Source organism: Venturia canescens, chromosome 9 (genome assembly GCF_019457755.1).
Source record: "Venturia canescens isolate UGA chromosome 9, ASM1945775v1, whole genome shotgun sequence".
Taxonomy (NCBI): Eukaryota; Metazoa; Arthropoda; class Insecta; order Hymenoptera; family Ichneumonidae; genus Venturia; species Venturia canescens.
In genome coordinates, this window is record NC_057429.1 from 14,777,163 (window position 1) to 14,796,054 (window position 18,892).

An 18,892-nucleotide genomic window follows, 5' to 3' on the forward strand; every position below is an offset into this window, starting at 1 on the left:
ACCTTATTTACGATCAACTGAAAGAATTCGCAGATTTGCTCTTCCTTGGAAGCACCGACGAACGTTTTCATCGATTCCTTCCATCTTCGATACTTGGCGCTGAAAATTCTACTCAAATCACCAAAATATAATTGTTCGAATACGCGATTTAAAATCATTCCATTTTATGGAAAATATAGTTTTTATCTATTACTGAATTTTTGTAATTTATATTTAAAAACAAAAGCAAAAATTTCTATGTCAACACTCTAGCAATGTTTCACTGAATTTTTGGAAGCTGAGAACATCCGAAGGCTGAAGAATTAGCTCGACGAGTGACGTGCACACGATGAGAGAGGATTGTGAAAATAATTAAATCGATAACGAAGCATTATAATGAATAAATGTTGTATTATTCTAGGTAAACGTCTGGCTCGGTACATACAATTAGGTATTTCGTACGTTCGATATATAGGTACATATAAACATATCCTTGGGCTGTGCAAGGAGTGCAAGATATTGTAACATATTTATTCTCTTGTTCGCTTCCTCAAAATATTTATAAAAAACGGTAGGGCTTGTTTGAGGCAAGGGAGGGCGTGGAAATCGGGATAGGGGGGGAGGGGGGGCTACTACAGGTGAAAAAACTACTTTGACGCGAAGTCGGGGAGGGAGAAATGAAACCGTATTTCAAGAGGCATCTATAAAGTTACAAATTCATTGGATCACACTTTTCGAGCATTTCGACCCTCGACCTTACTGACCAAAGTACGAACTTGGAACGAAGCTCTCACTAGGTATTTTTTCTTCATTTCGATAAAACACGATTGGTCGATTCGACTGTTTTCTTTCTTCGTGTTCATGAAAAATCGCACAATAAGAGTTTTCATCTTTTTTACAACAATCGTGACAATTATTTATTTGCGTATTTATTCGCATTTCTGTTTTTTCTGTCTCCTGAATCACTGTGAAAAATGACGTTTCTTTCAAAATTTCCTACAAGCAACGGAGAGTTGCTAATGAATTTTTCTACCCAGGAGCCCGAGATGCCGGGAAATATCGCAATCGCTATTTTATTCGCAACTAAGGACTCGTATATTGTCGATATTTTCAAGAGTTCGAAATCAATTTTGAATTTATCTGCAAATGACAGATATGAAAACTGAAATTTGAAAAGAGAACGAATTCCTCGAGGCGTGGCGCCACTTTGCAACGTTTATACGATAAAGCTTGCGGGAAGAACGACTTTTTGACAACGGACGCCTTTTCTGCTTTCGCGATCACAAGTGTTGTTTTATTTTTTATCAATTTAGTTCAGGAGAAACTCGAAAAAGCGTCTCATTGCACATTTTTTTCGAAATCGATCGAGCGAAACAATAAAAACGCATCAACAAAATTGAATCGTGATTTTGAAAAATTCATAGAAAAACGAAGAAAAAAGGCAGAAATTTTGTAAAATAGCTCGTCTATTCGTTCCTTACATTTTTGTACGAGTTCAATGAAATCGTTTTATTATTCTCCTCAACCTCTTACAGTGTGGGTCAACGGTGAGAGTACGTCTAATAAATATCGTCGTCTCATACTCACAGTATTTATTTTAATGATACATTCATTCTGTTCGTAAATTTATTTTTTTTCTTTATTTATTTCTATCTATCAATCCTCCTCGCACGAATTGTTAAGCGTAAGCTCGTGTGTCTCTTGAGCCCGAAAATTTAGAGAGGGTTTCTGTGAGATTTTCAAAGTGACGAAAAAAAGTATCGAGAGTTCTGTCGATGTTTCACATAAACTTGAAATAATATTGAGAACAAAAAATGTCAGTTATGCTCGAATTCATCGGAGTACAATGATTTTGGGTACTCGCAAAAAAATGGGCACTTACAAAATCTCACAGAAGTCTAAGAATTTATTTCTATTCATTTTCCGAACGACATATTACGGTTGCTCGAGTTTTCTTTTCCAGTCTCTCAAGTTGCTCTGCCAATGAGAGTTCAAGTGAAACTCGATCGATGAGAACAAAAGCTCGCTATTTTTCCACGACGAATTTAGATTTGAAAACACGAATTTTCTCTATTGCTCGTATACGAAAAGGGAAATAAGTTGAAAATAAGAGATCGTATCTCACTAAAATATATGGATAAATATTTTCTCACATTCGCCCAAAATTCATAACTTATCGTTAAACAATTTTCGTATTTTTTCTTCTTTTTCTTTTCATTTTTTCATACAAGTTCATCAGAACTTTAAAGGAGCACCGGTCTTCTCGATCACGAAGATTTATTCGAAAAATTGAAAATTAGTGGGTGAAAAAAGATGATCGGGGCTGAGAGGGAATTTTCTACAGTTCGAGGAAAAGGAAAGGACTTTGAGGAAGCACCGAGAAGGACGAGGGATTAAAAACATTCTCAAATTTTCCCAGAACGAGAAAAACAGACTCGAAAATAAAGTTTCAAAAAAGCGTATCAAAAATCCCGAACGACGAATCATATCGTTACAATTTAATGATTCGGGTTCTCTAACATTGCTGAGTTTCAAACATTCATTTCAATAAATTAACTTCTCCAAAGCAAACAAAATTATGCTTTCTTTTTATTATTTTTTTCTCAATATTTCTCTTAAATTTCGCTTACGACCTATAAAGCATTTCGATTGTTTCACAGTTGGAATTTTTGATAACGTTTTTTTTATCTACCGAATTAGCGAAAATAAGACAAATTATTTTGTCAAATCTCGAGCTAAAACTCTTTCCTCCTAATCGTTTTTTCAAGTGCCACTTTTTCATATGCACTTTTAATTACTTATTTCTCGCAACTCAATTATACCCTTAAATCAGTGATAATTATAATAAACTTATAATAGTAATAATATAATCGTAATAATAATAATAATAATAATAATAATAATAATAATAATAAACTCTGCAACATTAAATACAGTTTCGTTCACACGGACTAGATACAGAATCCGCATAGCGCACGTGGCGGCAGGTACGCTCCAAAAAAGTCTTTCATAGTTTCTGCTCGATTATTATTCTCATTTTGTTAAACTATTTATCTCGGGTGTATTTTGAATGATTTTTGTAACCCTTCGCTGTAGAACGAAAGGGAATTTAAAAAATTCGTTTTCCATTCATTCCTTATCGAGGTTCTTTATAAGTATGTATATATAAGTGCACGGATCGTATTCGAAATTGAACGGTTATTATCTGAAGGGAATAGTCTGCCTGAGGCAGGACTAGAGATCCTGTATTCAGGAACTGCTGTAAATTTGAAACTCGACTTCGCCCCGCATCAATCGTTTAAGAATGACTCGATAAACTTTTAGATTGCTGAAGATGATTTTGAACGCAGGAAACTAAGGATGATTTTGGTTCGGGAGTAGGAGTGTCGAACAGGAATTTAAAAAACTTTTGAATACGATCCTGAGGCTTGCAAACGTGGCTTCGAATTCTCTGAGGATATAAATATTCATAATATTCAAGACTTTAAAGATCATTTCTTCGATAATTAAAGGTTTTTGCACTTCGAATATTCGGAGAGAGTTTGGAAAAATAATAATCAACAAGAAGAAAATATTTGTGAAATATTGAACACAATTTCGTTTGATTCTCAGAAAAATGATTATTATTTTTCTTTTCATCTTTATTCTAACCACGGAATAAGTTTTACCCTCGGGGCATTTTCATCCGAAAATAATATCTTTCTCCTAACGTAGGATTTATAGCTAATGACTTGCTCCATAATTTAGTATTCCGAAACCATTTGTAGGCCCCTTTTCCATCATTCACACACGACGAAAAAAAAAAAAAAACAGTATTCTCCTCCTCGCCGATTTATCATTCTTCCGGAACAATATCTTTCCGTATTGTAATCATAGGTGCACAATTTTTGCTTTCGTTACTCTTAATCGCTCGGGGGAATCTTCTTTCTCTTCCTCCGTCACGGATTATTCTTTGAAAATTATTTTCCCAACTCTCCTGTCCGGTTATACATTACGTTTGTGTCATGGATCAATAACTCAGCGTCGTAAAAGCTTTAAGGACTTTTTACACATGTCTACTCGAGACGAATTTAATATTGCTATCAAAAATGAGTCGGAGCTCCTAAGAGAATCAATAAAAATCGAGTAATCTTGGAAAAGTGATAGACAAAATATAATCAACGAAATAATCGAAGAAATATGGATACGAGAACAGTAAAAAGTATAATTGATTTTAAGGAATTTAGTCAACTACCGCGTATGAAAATTTGATCGATTGATTAATTGAAAAAAGAAATATGTGTAAAAGAGCCTCATCGAATCTCATGATCAATGTGATCGACAGTCTTCGAGATGAAAAGGAAGATAGAAAGAAAAACAAAAGTACAATCACACAGGCAAATCGCACGCACGCAGGCACACAGACGCGCGAACATACGCGCGTAAAGTTCAGTATCAACAGAGACTGCAACACTTGGATGGATCGCCGAGATGAATGTGACAGATGGTGGGTAAACCAACGCAAGTTTTGCCAACGACGTTTTCCATCATTAACTGTCCAATACCGAGATTCTGATTGATATCACCGTCGCTACCGCGATGTCCGTCTCTGAAAGGTTGTTGCTGATGTTTGTTGAGATCACACAATTGTGTACGTTCTCGCCACTTATCATCGAGAGCGTTGGTGCACAAAAGCATAGATTTCGGCGAGGGTGGAGAGACACGATCGCGTGCGATGTTGCCGCAGGATCGAGCTTTGTAGAGTCGACCTTTGGCGAAGAGGCCTGGCAGGGGAACACACAATTTTTTGTGGACAGCGAAATAGCGACTGAGAAAGCGCATTTTTCTGCTCTTGCAATCGTTGCGATTGGGATTAGCACGAAAATTGTTGTCCCTGTCGCAGGTTAATTGCTGATTGGTTTGTGTATTGGCGCAGCCGTTTTCCTTTTTTCTGTTTTTCTCGTCTTTTGCTGTATCCAAGGATTTTTCATCAGCTCTACGCACGCTAGACTGTTTTATGATGTCCTTTATAGCGGAAATGCCGTTTGTTTGACATTTCGGATCGTTCGAATTTACGGCCGATTTAGCGAGCGACATGCTTTGGAGCAGTCGCGCTCCAAAACCTTTGGCACGCTGCACTGTACTGTTCTGCTGCGTTAATCCGGTCGTCGTGCTGCTTTGAGTCATATTCCTTGAGGCTGAGAGCGAAGAGGACGACGAAGATGAAATGCTCTGGGTCGTCGGAGTGTTTCGTAAATTAACATGACAAGACGGCGCTTCAGCTTCTTGTACTTCGGTGATGCGATTCAACGACTGACTCTCCCGTAACTTGGTCTCACCGGCGAATCGTCTGCCAGTTCGGTGTCTTCTATACGATAGGTCCGGATTGTCAGTGCACCGGTGAACTTTGCCGTCGGTTGTGGTCGTGGTCGTCGTCGTGGTTGTACTTTGATTGTTGTCGTTACTCGTCGTGTCGGCGGTCGAAGTTTCGTGCGTGGTTTCACCGTTCCCGAGACCAGGACCACCGCCTCCTCCGCCGCCGCTTCCTCCAGGATCTTGAGAATCACTGGAATCGTCGTGGCTGTCACGTCTCGTTGGCAAAGGTTTGCTACTCGTGGCGCCCAGTTTGTGTGCTCTCTTTTTGCGGCCTTCGCTGTCGTCGTCGCTCGCGTCTGAGCTCGAACAGGAAGTTGTGCGGGTTTTGTGAAATTTGTTGCGACGCTGCTCGTAGCCGGTCCTGCGAACGAGTCGAAATTTACTGGAACTCCCATCGTTGCTACAGTTCTCCGGTGCATCCGCGTCTTCGAGGATCTCATTGAGCGGCAACTGGCCTGCAGAACTGGCGACTATCGAGCCGCTGCCCGGCGCGGGCATCGTCTTATACTTTTGTATGTGAGTTTTCGAAAAATCGTGATCTTCGCTTGGTCGTAAGGGACTCGGAGCTGTACACGATTCCGTGAGGATTGTCGTCGCCACGGGCTCCACGAGTTTTGAATCCAAAGACAACGGAATTTTGGTTTTCTCGTCAACCAGCGGAAGCGAGGCTCTGTGCTCGGCTTCCGTTCGTAATTTGTTCGCGGACAGCGGTATCGGCGAACTCAGACATTCCGTTACGGTCTTTGGACGCGATTCCAGCTCCGAACACAACGACTTTTTCGACACACTTGCAGCTACCGATCCCACCGTTGGAACCTCACCCGTCTCTTTGCTTTTCACTTTTACTACGGTTACCGTACGATCTGGTAACGATACCTCGTCGCACGTTTTTACCGTGAACGTACGATGCGGCTGCTGCTGTTGCTGTTGGCGCAACGTCGATATTTTCGCTACTGCCAGAGTCTTGTCCGGTAATTGCGGAAGCCTCTCTTGTACCACATGAGACAATTTACCCTCCGAGCGCGAACCACGTCTGTTCAACGAACTGAATGACGAGGAGTTCTCGTCACGCCCTGAACATGATGAAACATCGTCTTCGTCCTCTTCCTCCTGAACGATACTGCATTTGCGCGTTCGCGTATTCTGTAAATGATAACTTCATCGAGATATGTTTCTTTTTTCATTTTTCGCTACTTACTCCTTTTGAAGGCGCAGCGAGCTTTTTCTGTATTTTCAAAGCGGCAATATTGCGAAAAAAGGTCAATCGAAATAAGCAAATTCGGAATACTAAAATTATTTTCAATCGGATAACTCTTTTCCTTATAAAGAAAACGGATGCTTAGTTTAGTTCAACCCTTCGTAGTCACACTGCATCGATATCATCCATTGATCAACTTTCGGACAAAATATTGACAAGTTCTTGACTCGCGACCCCCATCAATCCCATTAAACTTCCGCCCTTTTCCCGAGCGCATTCATATTCTTGAAATATTAGAATGGAGGCTTTGCGTAAAGACGATTCTTCATTTAGAAACAACATGTTTAAGAACCATTGATTCAGTTGGAAGAATCAAATCGTACTTTGCAGTTTTTCGAGCCCGCTGCCACTTTTTACGTGTCCCCAAGCATCGATGATTGTTTAATCGAACGAATAATTCATCAAAAACTATGCGAATTCTGAAAAAATGTGACTACGAAGGATCAAGTGGAGAAAAGGGTGTTTATACGGAGATCGAGCTGTTCCAAGCGGAGGTCAATAACGAAAACATCAAAGCAACAAGCTTCATCCAACGTCGAATTAAAGAAAAAATTTTTAAAATCTCAGATCGTAAGGGAGAAAAAGAGTTATTGAAGGACATTTTTTTTCATATACTCGTTCGACTGTTTATAAAACTTTAAAGGAATATATTCTCACGAGAGGAGAGGAAACTATGGTTATATGCATTGAGAACTTTGAGGGGCAATTAAATTATTCTCTCAGTACTGATATGGAGGGAAGAGAAATCTCGAAAGTATTTTATAATGAAGATACAGATCACAAAATATTCATGGCACATTGTTCTTCAATTTTCCTTTATACATTATGTACATGTAACTTTTTTTCTTTTTTCTTCAACATTTACATCGACTGTGTCGATATTTCAGATGAATTTGGGATTTTACTGAATAAAGAGGTTCCGCGTTAGGCTATCTGGACCGTCGATAGATTTTTGTTGCACTACATACCTGGGGCACATCACCAGGTGTCCTAGGCACGGTCAATAACGATTGATTTACCGTTGTCAATGTAATGGCATCCGCCCGAAGAGAACTCATCGATATATCGTTCGATCGACTGCAAATTAAACGAATCAATTTGAATTAGTTCCTTCGTAACTTTAAACTGTTCATAAAGCTTTGACGGCTTCCATTTACAAATTTTCACCAAACTCAAGTTTTTTATCACACGACGTTGCTTTGGTTATTGAAAAATGAAAAGTGTGCAATAAATCAAAAAACAAGGAATTGCTGATGTTTTTTTTTAATAATTCAGAAAGAAGGCAGAATGAAAAATGCCACATTGATGAAAATTATCGTAGAATTGACCTTAAGAAGTTTCGGACCAAAAAAGTAGGTGAAAACTTGAATTTCGTCGGTTGCCAATTTCAGGTTTCTAGTGAGGGCAGATTTTGATTTATTTTTATTTTTGATACGATAAATTACCTCGAGTGAATGTCGAGAAGCTCGGGTCTCCTCTTTTGCATCTGTTCCTGTCTGTGAGCTCGTAACTTTCTCTCAGCGAGCAAGAAATAAGTTGCTGTGATATGATTGTACGCGTTCTTGTCGAGAGCTCTGTTGAAAGTGTAAAAATAAATTGAGTTATTGGATCCCTTTGATTAATCGTTGTCTGGTAGATAAAAAAAGACTCGATATTCAGGGCTTCCAATGAAAAATATGCTTTCCCATCATTAAAACGAGCAATTTTTTAATTGCGTAAAATAGTAGATTTTTCACAGATCTCAAAACTCTTTACGACTTTAAAATCTGCAGTTTTACTGCGTCATTTGCATTAAAATTCGTTCAGAGATCAAAAACCTTTTTTCACTTTATGAACTTACTCGAGAATTTCTTCTTTTGTTGCAATATTGCCATTAACCATTTTTGTTATGATGAGATTGTGATTTTCCTCGGAAACTTCTTGTCGCGAAACAAGAGGCAATGTTTCAACAGGATCACCATCGGTGCCCATCGTTAACCAAGGATCAGCGGCTATTTCCTTCAGCGTGGCACGGCCCTCTGGTTTCTTTACGAGCATACGTGCTATCAAACGTTTACAATCGTCGGAAACATGCTCCGGTATTGAGTACTTGCAGTCTATTATCATCGTGAGTGTTTCGCTGTCGTTGGCCTTTTGAAAAGGTGGTTGACCGCTTACCAGTATATACAATATCACTCCCAAGGACCAAACATCTGTCGAATATAAATAAAATATGAAATAAATTTAAATGTTTTGGTTTTGGTGAAAATTTATCTGCAGCACGATCATCTACTTGGATTCGAAAAAGTCGTAACAGGAAACGATTGATTTCGTTTCGGAAAAACCTAACAAATATTGAATCATGGACATAAAAAGAGTAATGAATTGCAAAAAACAATCGTTGGCATTATTCCATTCAGATTTATAAGACATTTGAATATGAGTTAGAGTTTTCGAGCACACAATTCACACAATCATTCGAAAAAGTTTCATTTTTTACGTTCGTTAGTCCAATAATAATTGGCTCAAGATAAAAATCTTTCGTGACAGATGGACGTTTGGAATAAACATAAATTCCAGTTAATTTCGTCGACAGAAATAATTAATCGCTCTCACCGACAGCAGGTGCATCATAACTGTCACCAAGTAAAATTTCTGGTGCCGAGTATGCGAGCGAACCACACAAAGTGTCGAGTTTCTGTCCCGGACAAAATCTATTGCTGAAACCAAAATCTGTGAGCTTGACAGTTCCGAGTTTCTCGAAGAACACCACATTCTCAAGCTTCAGATCCCGATGTACCACGTGTAAGTGATGGCAGTACGATATGGCACGTACTATCTGTCTGAAGTATGTTCTTGCAACCTGTTTGAAAAAATGAACGAACGATTAAATCAAACAACAATAAAGATTGAACTAATGATTTTCACGACCAGACAACGTTGAAGAATCATCCAATCACTGTGACAAAACGCTGAGGGTTTTTCCAATTCTTTATGATGAAAAATGATTGTTTTACATTGTAACGAGCGAATGATTCAGAATTTTCGACATTTTTCCTTATTTTACCGAAGACAAATGTCAGCCCGACCTTTTAGGGCAGATCAGATCAATAATCCGAATGTTTTAATTGGTAAGAATCGCTCACCTCTTCCGGGAGGCCACTGCGATATGGCATTATGTAATCGTAGAGATCGCCGCCATCGCCAAGCTCCAGTATCAAATAGAGTTTCGTTTGTGTGTCTATGACCTCGTACAATCGTACAACGTTTGGATGTTGCACGAGCTTCATGCATCTCACCTGGAATGAGGCATTGAAAAAACGATTATTTCGGGTGAATAATAAATTTAAAAAATGGTTACATTCGTTCACGATTTTGAAATTTGAGCTGAAAATGTTGTGCTGCTCGTGAGCAAAACTGAATGGTTTAACACATGAATGATTTTTTTTTGTTGAATTTCCATAAAAATTTGTGATAATTTGAAACTTGAATTGCAGATTTTGTTTAGTTATTTTTTTCTAGTTAAAAATGTGGTTACCTCTTGGAAAAGATGAGCTCTGGATACTTCGTCGAGTTTGTTTTTATCGATGACTTTGACTGCGACTTTTTCGCCGGTGAATACATGTCTGGCGAGTTTGACCACTGCGAAATGGCCACGCCCGAGGGTTTTCTCGAGATCGTAGAGACCGGCAATTTTGCCATCGTAATCTCTGAGGCCCTCTCTCCGTTGCATCGCTCTGCTGTGAACACACGTCTTTCGGTAAATTCTTGATTCACTCTTGAAAAGCAATTTGACACGAGGAGATACGCACAAGGCGAAAGAGGGAAACTGTTGGGAATGACAATTATGGACAAACGCATTTTGGAGTTATAAATTATCAATGAAATAATTAAAAATATTTAAGACCCTGGGCGAATGACGAAAAATTTTATCAGGACAAAAAATCAATTATTTTGTCCTTACGACACATTGCGACAAAAAAGTGCTTGACCTGTCTGGCTCTGAGAATGTTTTCATCCAATCTCATCCTTCCTCTCTCTCCTTCTCCATTTCTAACTATCGAGGATCGAACAATAGACCACGAAGTTACGAAACCAATGGACGGGAGGCGCCAATTTATTTTTATCTCGATCAGAAAAAAAAGGAAAGAAAATACATCGATTGATCCACCGAGCTGTCGTCTCTCATCCTCATTCGTCGAGTGTCTGACGAGCTGTTTTGTAGCTCGAAAATTGTTTCTCTCTTCCTCGTCGAGGAGATAAAGAAACTTCCCGATGCGTTTTCCCTCCCGAGAGCCTATTGTTTTTTCAAGTGTCCAAATTTCCAGCATTACAAATATTTTTCATCGCGATAAGCTGCAGAAATTTATGGCCGTATGAGAAGTTCTCTCGACCAGCTTTGTCTACGATAATTTCACTTCGGGAAAGTTCGTGGGAACAAAAATCGACAGAAAATGTATGATACTCCAAAATTTTCGGTTATCCTTCTCAACAATATTTTTGATAAAATTCACCAAAAATCTTCCATCAACTTGGAACATTTCGGAACAAATCCAAGGAGAAATATGCAAAAAACTGATCACACTTTTGTTTTGATCACACCGAATCAACTATTTTATCAATCTCAATTTTTTCAGCACAATTTAACCAACTGTCTGATGTTTTGGTGAAGGCGCTCAGAGGCTGATTTCTGATCGCACGAAATTAGTCTTTGGGTTGATCCGTAGGAGGTTCTCTATTCGAATAAACGGAAGGAGAAGGTCTGTGAAAAGTACGTGTGTTTTTATTCGTATCAGCAAAACACTCGATCTGTCAATCCACACGAGGCTGTTGCATCGAGTTTATCACGTGTGCAGTAAACAACGTAGAGATTTATCTACTATTGGCGTTGCATATAGACATAATAATAGGATAACTGGGCACACAAAGTCCACAGGCATAAATTGGATCGGGAGAAATCCGACGACGACCACGGGGATATACAAAAGCCAAACCCAGCCGCAGCAAGAGAGAAAGAGAGATGGAGAAAGAAGCACCCAAGTATACGTTTCACGTACTTTGGCTGACGACCAGATCCGAAACAAAAATTTAATTCTGCCGTGTCGGCGATGCGGCCGGCGATTAGGCTGCTGAGCTTTCGTAACGCGATTAAAGGCCTTCGATAAAGCTGTGGCTCTGTCTCACAGTCTTCTCGCTTCGGTGTATCACAAGAAGGAGGATTCTGCCGCTCGAATCAAACAGAAATAGATTCTTCCGGAACAAGGGTGTGAGGAACGAGTGACATGCACTTTCGCATCCGATTCGTAGTAATTCAGCATCAAGATGAAAAATCATTGAAAAATAAATTTAAAAGGAAAAAAACAAATAAACGAGAGAAAAAAGTGAACGAAACGAATTGCGGATCGAAATGCATTGAAGCCTTATGAGCGAGTTTCGAAATGGACTGTCCGGGGGTGCAAAGACACGAACGGAGAGCCTGAAAGAAAAAAATAATTGAATTATATTTCCACTGGCAATTGAGCTTGAAAAGTTAGCTGAATCGAAAGAATATAATGGACAAAAACACGAGCACAGTCGTGGGTGAAAAAAAAAACGTGAAAAAGGCTCAATTAAATAAAAACGTACGAAAATGAAGGTCGAGAAAAGATAGTTTTCCCGAGCAATTTCCAACTTGGTCTATACAATTTTCACGAGCTTTCGTAATTACGCGTTTCGCTCTATGCTTCGGATGACTACATGTACATGAGAGATATACAGGTATACACGAGAATATAGAACGATATATAAATACATGTACAAACGTTGGAATTATAGCTAAGGAAAAAAAGGAGAAGCGAAGGCGCGACGCCATCGAGCCACTAATTTGCGACGACTCGCTAAAAAGTGCTTTGGAATACATCTCGGTTTAAAATGAGAACGGATGAAACATCGACTACGCCCTCGTTTAAAAAAAGACTATATGAATTTCTAACTGACGTATAAACACCAAAATACGAATATAGAGATCAGAAACGTCTCTCCACGTAACTAAGTGTTCAATGTTGTTTTCATTTCTGTTTACTTTTTTCCTCTTCGGGTATAATTAATGCATGCGAATCAGTAAACCAAAGTCTATCTACGAGCTGTTGTTTTCGACTTACAACACTGAAAATGATATTTTGTTGAAATTTTTTATTGCTACAACGATGTATTCAAACTTCTCGTTTCTCTATGCAAAAACTTCGATTCGAAAGTTCGTTGGCTGAAGAAACGAAATTTTGTTGAACGAAGCACCGAAATATTTCAATGCTCGTACCGAAACTTCGTTTTCAGTAAACTCACCCTCCTCTCTCTCCTTCTCTCATTCTCTTTAATTCTCAGCAACGAGTCAGTTTACAATAAACATATATTTTCTTTGATTCCTCGAGCTTAATATCGTATGAGAAATGAAAATAGATTAAAGGGGGGAACGAATAGCCGACGCGCTGGGAGGACAAATCGAGTCTGTTTTGTACAGCTGACTAATCGGTCATCTCTCTCGCTCTATCGAACACCAATTTTATTTCCTCTTTCTCTCCATCTATTTTCCTTCTCCCCTCGAGAATAAATTGTTCGTACAATTGAAATCTCAACGGTATTTGCAAGTCGGACGATCTATATTCATGAATCGTCCTGTTCAATTTACGATCGACTTATCAATTTCTGCTCTCGCTTTCTCTAGTTATTTTCCTGCTCATAGCGGTAGAAGTAAATATTTAAATAAAGTCACAGCGACCAAATTTTCAGTCGAACGTTTCGCTGAATAAGCGACCGAAAGCTCCCTGCATTTCAGAACACTCGAATAATTCCTCTTCCGAGTTTGTTTGTTTGTTTGTTTTCTTTTTTCACTTGTTTCCATTTCTCATGAGACAGCGTCCTAGAAATATGATCGTAGCTGTGCAAACACGTGCTCGCTTCTGCGGATACAACATCCTTCTCATGATTTATGCCGAATTAGGAAAGAGCTACGTACAGAAGCACCGACATGCTTTCTACCTCGGTTTCCGATCTTACGGGACGGAGCGGAAACGATCCGAAGTGTGATATACCGGTTACGAGCCCGGAGTACATAGGAAGATCGACTTATGGGGCGTTTCAGTTGAAATGGTAGAAAATAATAATAAAAAATAAAAATCAAATGAGTCATTTGAATTTTGATATTTTTCCGGATATATTCAGAATTATCATGCTGAATTTTCAATAAGCAAATGAGAATCACTCGACAAGAATTTTTTGCGATCCAAATTTTTCGGATGAAGAAAACTTTGCTTGCATCGAACGTTGAATTTTCGTACTCGAAAAACTCTATGGGACTAAATTGGTTTGAATATCATTAAACTGCACCGTCCAAGCTGTCTAAACTCGTCTCGATATTTCGTTGACGTCAACCCAATTGGTTTGACTCCACCAAAGTGTTTTGGTGCTTCCCCCATCACTTGTTTGAGAAATTTAAAGAAATTTGTCCCTCGAAAATATTTTGGTGTCTCAGTCCAATTGTCATTCGACGTGACAACGAAATACGGACGAAAAGCTCGAAATAATTTATTTAGAAGGTGAATATTTGACGTGCAAACGCCTCCGGTGCACTGAGAATATCGATGTGCCGGTTCTTCGGGCTCTCTTCACCCCTGTGTTCTTAAGGGCATGTATATACAGAATATATGTGTCTCGACTCATTCGATCTCGCTCGAGCCCAACTTCCGGAACATTCGGAAGTTCTCTCGGGGCAAATTTATGCCAAGACGTGATGTTATCGAAGTGCAAAGCTCTCGTGGCTGATAGCTATATGCACGAGTTTCTGTGGCAAGTGAGTGCCCACTCAATATCTCTATACGTACATCAATATAAATCGAGGCAAAGGGTGATTACACACGTAGACTGCTTTTGTGATATTCCAGAAGAGCGGAGCGAAGCCTCTTGCTCCCTGTTGAAAATTATCGGTTCGAATAGCCCCGGAACCAACGAAAATAGCCCACAAACCATAACTAATATTCCCACGTTCCTTTCAACTCGAAGAGCTCCCAAGATATTCAAAAGTCATTTCAACTTTGCTAATATTATTGCCTCGCTATTTACTCGACTTCGTGCTCATTTTCAGTACGAAAGCATGAGTGGAGGATGCAACATATCATCACATACACTCTTTTCATTATTCGTGTGGATTCCAACTTTCATCGAAAATTTGATGACTCAACGAAATCTGAGAAGGGTGAAACCGACAACGAGAGTCACTTCGAATTCCAACCCTTCGGATGCGCAAGGCTCTTTCCCATTTCCACCAGTTGAAAATTCATTTAGTGCACTCCACTCAAAAACCTTTGCTCCACACAGGAAAAACCGAATCTGTAATAAAACTGCTATGCCATCTCGTGAATAAAAATCATAAAAATTAATGCAAAAAATATTTTTCAGTGTCTCCCAAAAGATTCAACGATTCGAGCTTTCATTCAACAGAAAACCTAAAATTTAACTCCGAAAACTCAAAGCGAATGTTGCAGATTTAATAATTGAAAATGATGCAAAAGAAACACGCTCGTGACACAGTTAATAATAATTATATAAACAACAACGAAATACCTTGTTTTTTCTTCGCAAGTCCTGACGAATCCCTTCTCGAGGGGGTAGCTTATTTTACGTTTTATTCTTTATCGAGATCTCCGCAACGAAATTTTGCTCCGCGTAAGCACTGTTTTCAGTGCTTCAGACTCAGATTCCAGAATTCGTCGAAGTCCTTCTCGTCGCGGTGAAAAAATGAATCACAAACTTCCGGAGTTTTCAACACATTTTTTCTATCATTTTCCACGTTCTCGCGAATGTTTGTCCTTTTTTTAATCGAGCACTTGTCTCTTCTACGAAATTTTTCTCGTTGTCAAACGTTTCGGCCCAGCTGAAAAAAATGTTTGAAAAGTCAAATTATCTATTACTCTGTCACTATTTGGGTGGGAGGATTCCTTGGATGGAAAAAATTACTTTTGACGTTATTGCTATGAAAATAAAACTCGACAGTGAAAATTATTACTCCGCAATAATAATCTTATTTATTGAAGAATAAACGATTTATCGGCAGGTTTTCCTCATTCATACAGACACACACGCAGTGGCTGACTTCCGGGTCAGGTGTTTGGCCAGCTGGACACGATCATCGAGTCGAGCATCACCGGGAGAGTTAGAAACGAAAGGAGGGAGGGAGGGGGCAGACCGTTTCGGTTGCTTGTCTCTCCGAATCGCAAATATTTCCTATTTAGTAACACTCTGAATTGGTCACTCGTTTTTCCTGATAACAGACGTCACTGTATTAGATTTTCTCGTTAATCGACTTGCGATCGAGTGACGCTTCATTTTTTACGTCAATGCTTTAGAACGTAGATATTTTGTAGAGCTCTGATCGAAACTTTATTCTTGAACATTTAAAATTAATGCTTCATTAAAATAGTTTATCGATTGGTCGAGCCTTACAAATTCGACATCGCTCTCGTGACCTGTCAAGAGTTTTGCGTCCTATTTTCAACGAGGTCAGAGGATCTCGAAGGAAAAATTGTTTCTGAGAGACCTGCTTCTCTGAGAGGAACAAACGTGAGAATTTCGAGTCAAAGATATCATTCTTGGCAATGGAAATTTCTCCAAAACTGTCGATGGCGAGGGGCATTCACCTCGCACGTGTGTATATAGATATATGCACAGAATGTGTGTATCGTGAATGTGCGGCGTAGCGATGCGAGAAAAAGACGAAAACCGATCTCGTGGAGTAACTCGACGTAAATTCGTTCGAGATTTGTAGCTCCTGGTTGTGAAACACGCAAGAGGATTACGACGATTGGTGATTTTGAAAAAAATTATGTCAAACGATCGACTATCGCTGTGACGAAACGTCATAACAATGAAAAGAGTTATTTGAGAGATTGAGTGAAACGGGCTTACAATCGACCTGTCAAAACCGAGCTGTCAAAACCGAGCTGTCAAAACCAGCGATTTTGACAGCTCGTTCAAGTACCAGTGTTCTTCAGAAGATTTTGTCCCAAATTTCGGTTGCTGTCACTAAAAGGGGCTTCAAGATCGTGCAGAGGGTGCAAAAAACAAGGATAATCCGAGGCGAAGAGCACGAATCGAGGCTAACGATCGATTAGGCCATTTTTCGATGGGAAAAAAAAATTTCCAACCGCGCAAAACGTTATCAAATGTCAAATAAAGATCGATAAGGTTGATCCGAGTGGAAAACAATGAGAAAATAACTCTTGACAGAAAAAAACTATCAGTGCGGTTATTTTCGTAGTTACACGTGAGCGGAGCTCGTATATGTGCGTTAACGTATATATATCCACGTGAATGTGTGTGATAATACAGCTATCGGCAAGGAAAGTTGGTGAGCACACACGATCTCGAAAGATGTATGGTCGTGTTGTGTTTACACTCGTGCCAAGCGTGATTCTTCCCGTCGTTGCAAAGCTCACTTGCCATACTCCTTAATACACATGTATAGAGAAACACACAAATGTAGGAGAACATGTGTGTCATATATGTGCGAAAATGTACGTACGTGCATAAACACGATTATACATATGTAGGAGCGTTGCTAAACGCACTTCCGACACGAGTTTTTTTTTTCTGTCACTGTGTGCTTGGCCGATCGTCTCTGTCCGTTATAACCGAATATATATGCAACGCACACTCACTCACACACATATATACTGAGAGAGAGAGAGAGAGACAAACCTACGCTAATCAGAAGAGGGACACGATCGAGCGAAATGTTCAATGCGACGAAAAGTGTACCGAAGTAATTTGACAATTGCTCTATCGTCAATGATCCACCGTTCCAATTCTAAAACGTCGAGGTGATTTAAACTTCTCCTATTTCATATTTTTATATTCCACATTGCCTCCCCGAGATTAACGTTTCACGATGAACCGTCGCGAAATAAAAGAGGTTACTTCCGGCTTACTCGCTTTCTCAGTTTTCTTAACCCTTTGGCTAAGAAATGACGAAGAATCGTGGAGGAGGAGGACGGGTCCCCGCCCAACACACCTTCGACCCTTCGATCGACTGCGAGACACCGCAGTCCCTTCGTAAAAAATTCTAGTTTTTATGCTCACTGTGGCAAAAAAGAACTCTCAATAGGAGAATCTCTGTTTCTTTAACTGGGATGATATTTGGATTGAGATTTTCGAAACAATGTCAGGTTGACGATGGGAAAATGGTTTGATTTTTACTGCTTTACTGACGTCAATTTTCTCCTATCGTTCAATCGTCATACGCTCTTTTTATGCTTAACTTTTCGCTTAAGCTCTAGGAATTTTTCTATCTTCTGCCTCTCTCTCTCTCTCTCTCTCATACACACACACTTTCGTCGTTGCGTTTCTTCAGCCCGGGGACACTTCTCGTATAGAAAATGCCCTCCTCTTCCTCCTCCTTCACCGAGGAGCACTCTTCCCCTCCGCTGCCTGTCTCTGTGTTCCGCCCAACCGCAAAACGTACACACACACAACTATACTAAACACAGGCACACTCACACTTTCTCTATTAAACCGCAAAAACACCTCGTACACGTAATTTAACTTTTTTTCTTCCGTTCCGTGTTTCCTTTACCGTTGCGGATTAAAACTTCGTGATTTCCTCACGCACATACTCCTGCCGTTTTACGGTTACATCGAGAATGACACGAGTTCGAGTCTCTCTTTATTTCTCCGTTAATCGTGCCTATATTTATTTATTTATTTATCCGATCTCGCGAAGACGCGCACCGGATTAGATAAGAGGAAGTGAGGCGGGGAACACACACGCACGCATGTATAACAACACTACCGCCCGAGCGACGCTTGCCCCCGGAGAGCACCGCAGACAACGACTCTCTCTCATCGACTCACCGCACGAACACCGATGACATGGGACATCTGGGATTTTTCGATCGTCTGTCCCAAACGATCGAAATTAAAAATATGAGGAGAATACACTTTTCGAGAGAGACGTTCTTATCGCTAGCGCCTCTCGTAGCCGTTTTTCGCACTTTTCTTTGTCTCGAGAGCTTGCGCTCCCGTGGTCATATTTGGTACTCCGAACGACTGTTTCCAATTCGCGTCGGTAATATATAAATGATGAAAAACTAATTTTTTCTCGAACAAATATATTGATTCTTTTTTTATAAAAAATATTCGGTAATGTTTGAAACGCGCCAAATAATCATAGCGAAAAAATTGCTTGATGTTTCTATCCCCTGAGATCATTCGAAAAGTTTAATTGTTTCAGCGACTCTTCATGACATTTGAAAAACAAAAAAGCTTGTAATAAGAAGTTAATTATAAAAAAAT

At 39.6% G+C, this 18,892-nt stretch overlaps 1 protein-coding gene across 8 annotated transcripts; it reads right to left on the minus strand.

The window, feature by feature from the left end:
• Positions 1-370: 370 nt before the first annotated feature.
• On the minus strand, positions 371-18,570 carry Snrk (SNF related kinase). 8 transcript variants are annotated; one of them, XM_043428283.1, is made up of 9 exons: positions 18,452-18,570; positions 15,167-15,476; positions 10,110-10,311; positions 9,718-9,870; positions 9,188-9,434; positions 8,433-8,784; positions 8,038-8,166; positions 7,561-7,669; positions 371-6,477 (listed from the first exon to the last, which is right to left on the minus strand). In XM_043428283.1, the coding sequence occupies exons 3-9, from the start codon at positions 10,302-10,304 to the stop codon at positions 4,414-4,416; spliced, it is 3,249 nt and encodes a 1,082-aa protein (XP_043284218.1). In that variant the 5' UTR covers positions 10,305-10,311; positions 15,167-15,476; positions 18,452-18,570; the 3' UTR covers positions 371-4,413. The 8 variants fall into 8 exon arrangements, with proteins under 8 accessions (XP_043284218.1, XP_043284221.1, XP_043284217.1 ...); XM_043428286.1 differs by lacking the exon at positions 18,452-18,570 and adding an exon at positions 18,390-18,447; XM_043428282.1 differs by lacking the exon at positions 18,452-18,570 and adding an exon at positions 18,174-18,445.
• Positions 18,571-18,892: the final 322 nt, after the last annotated feature.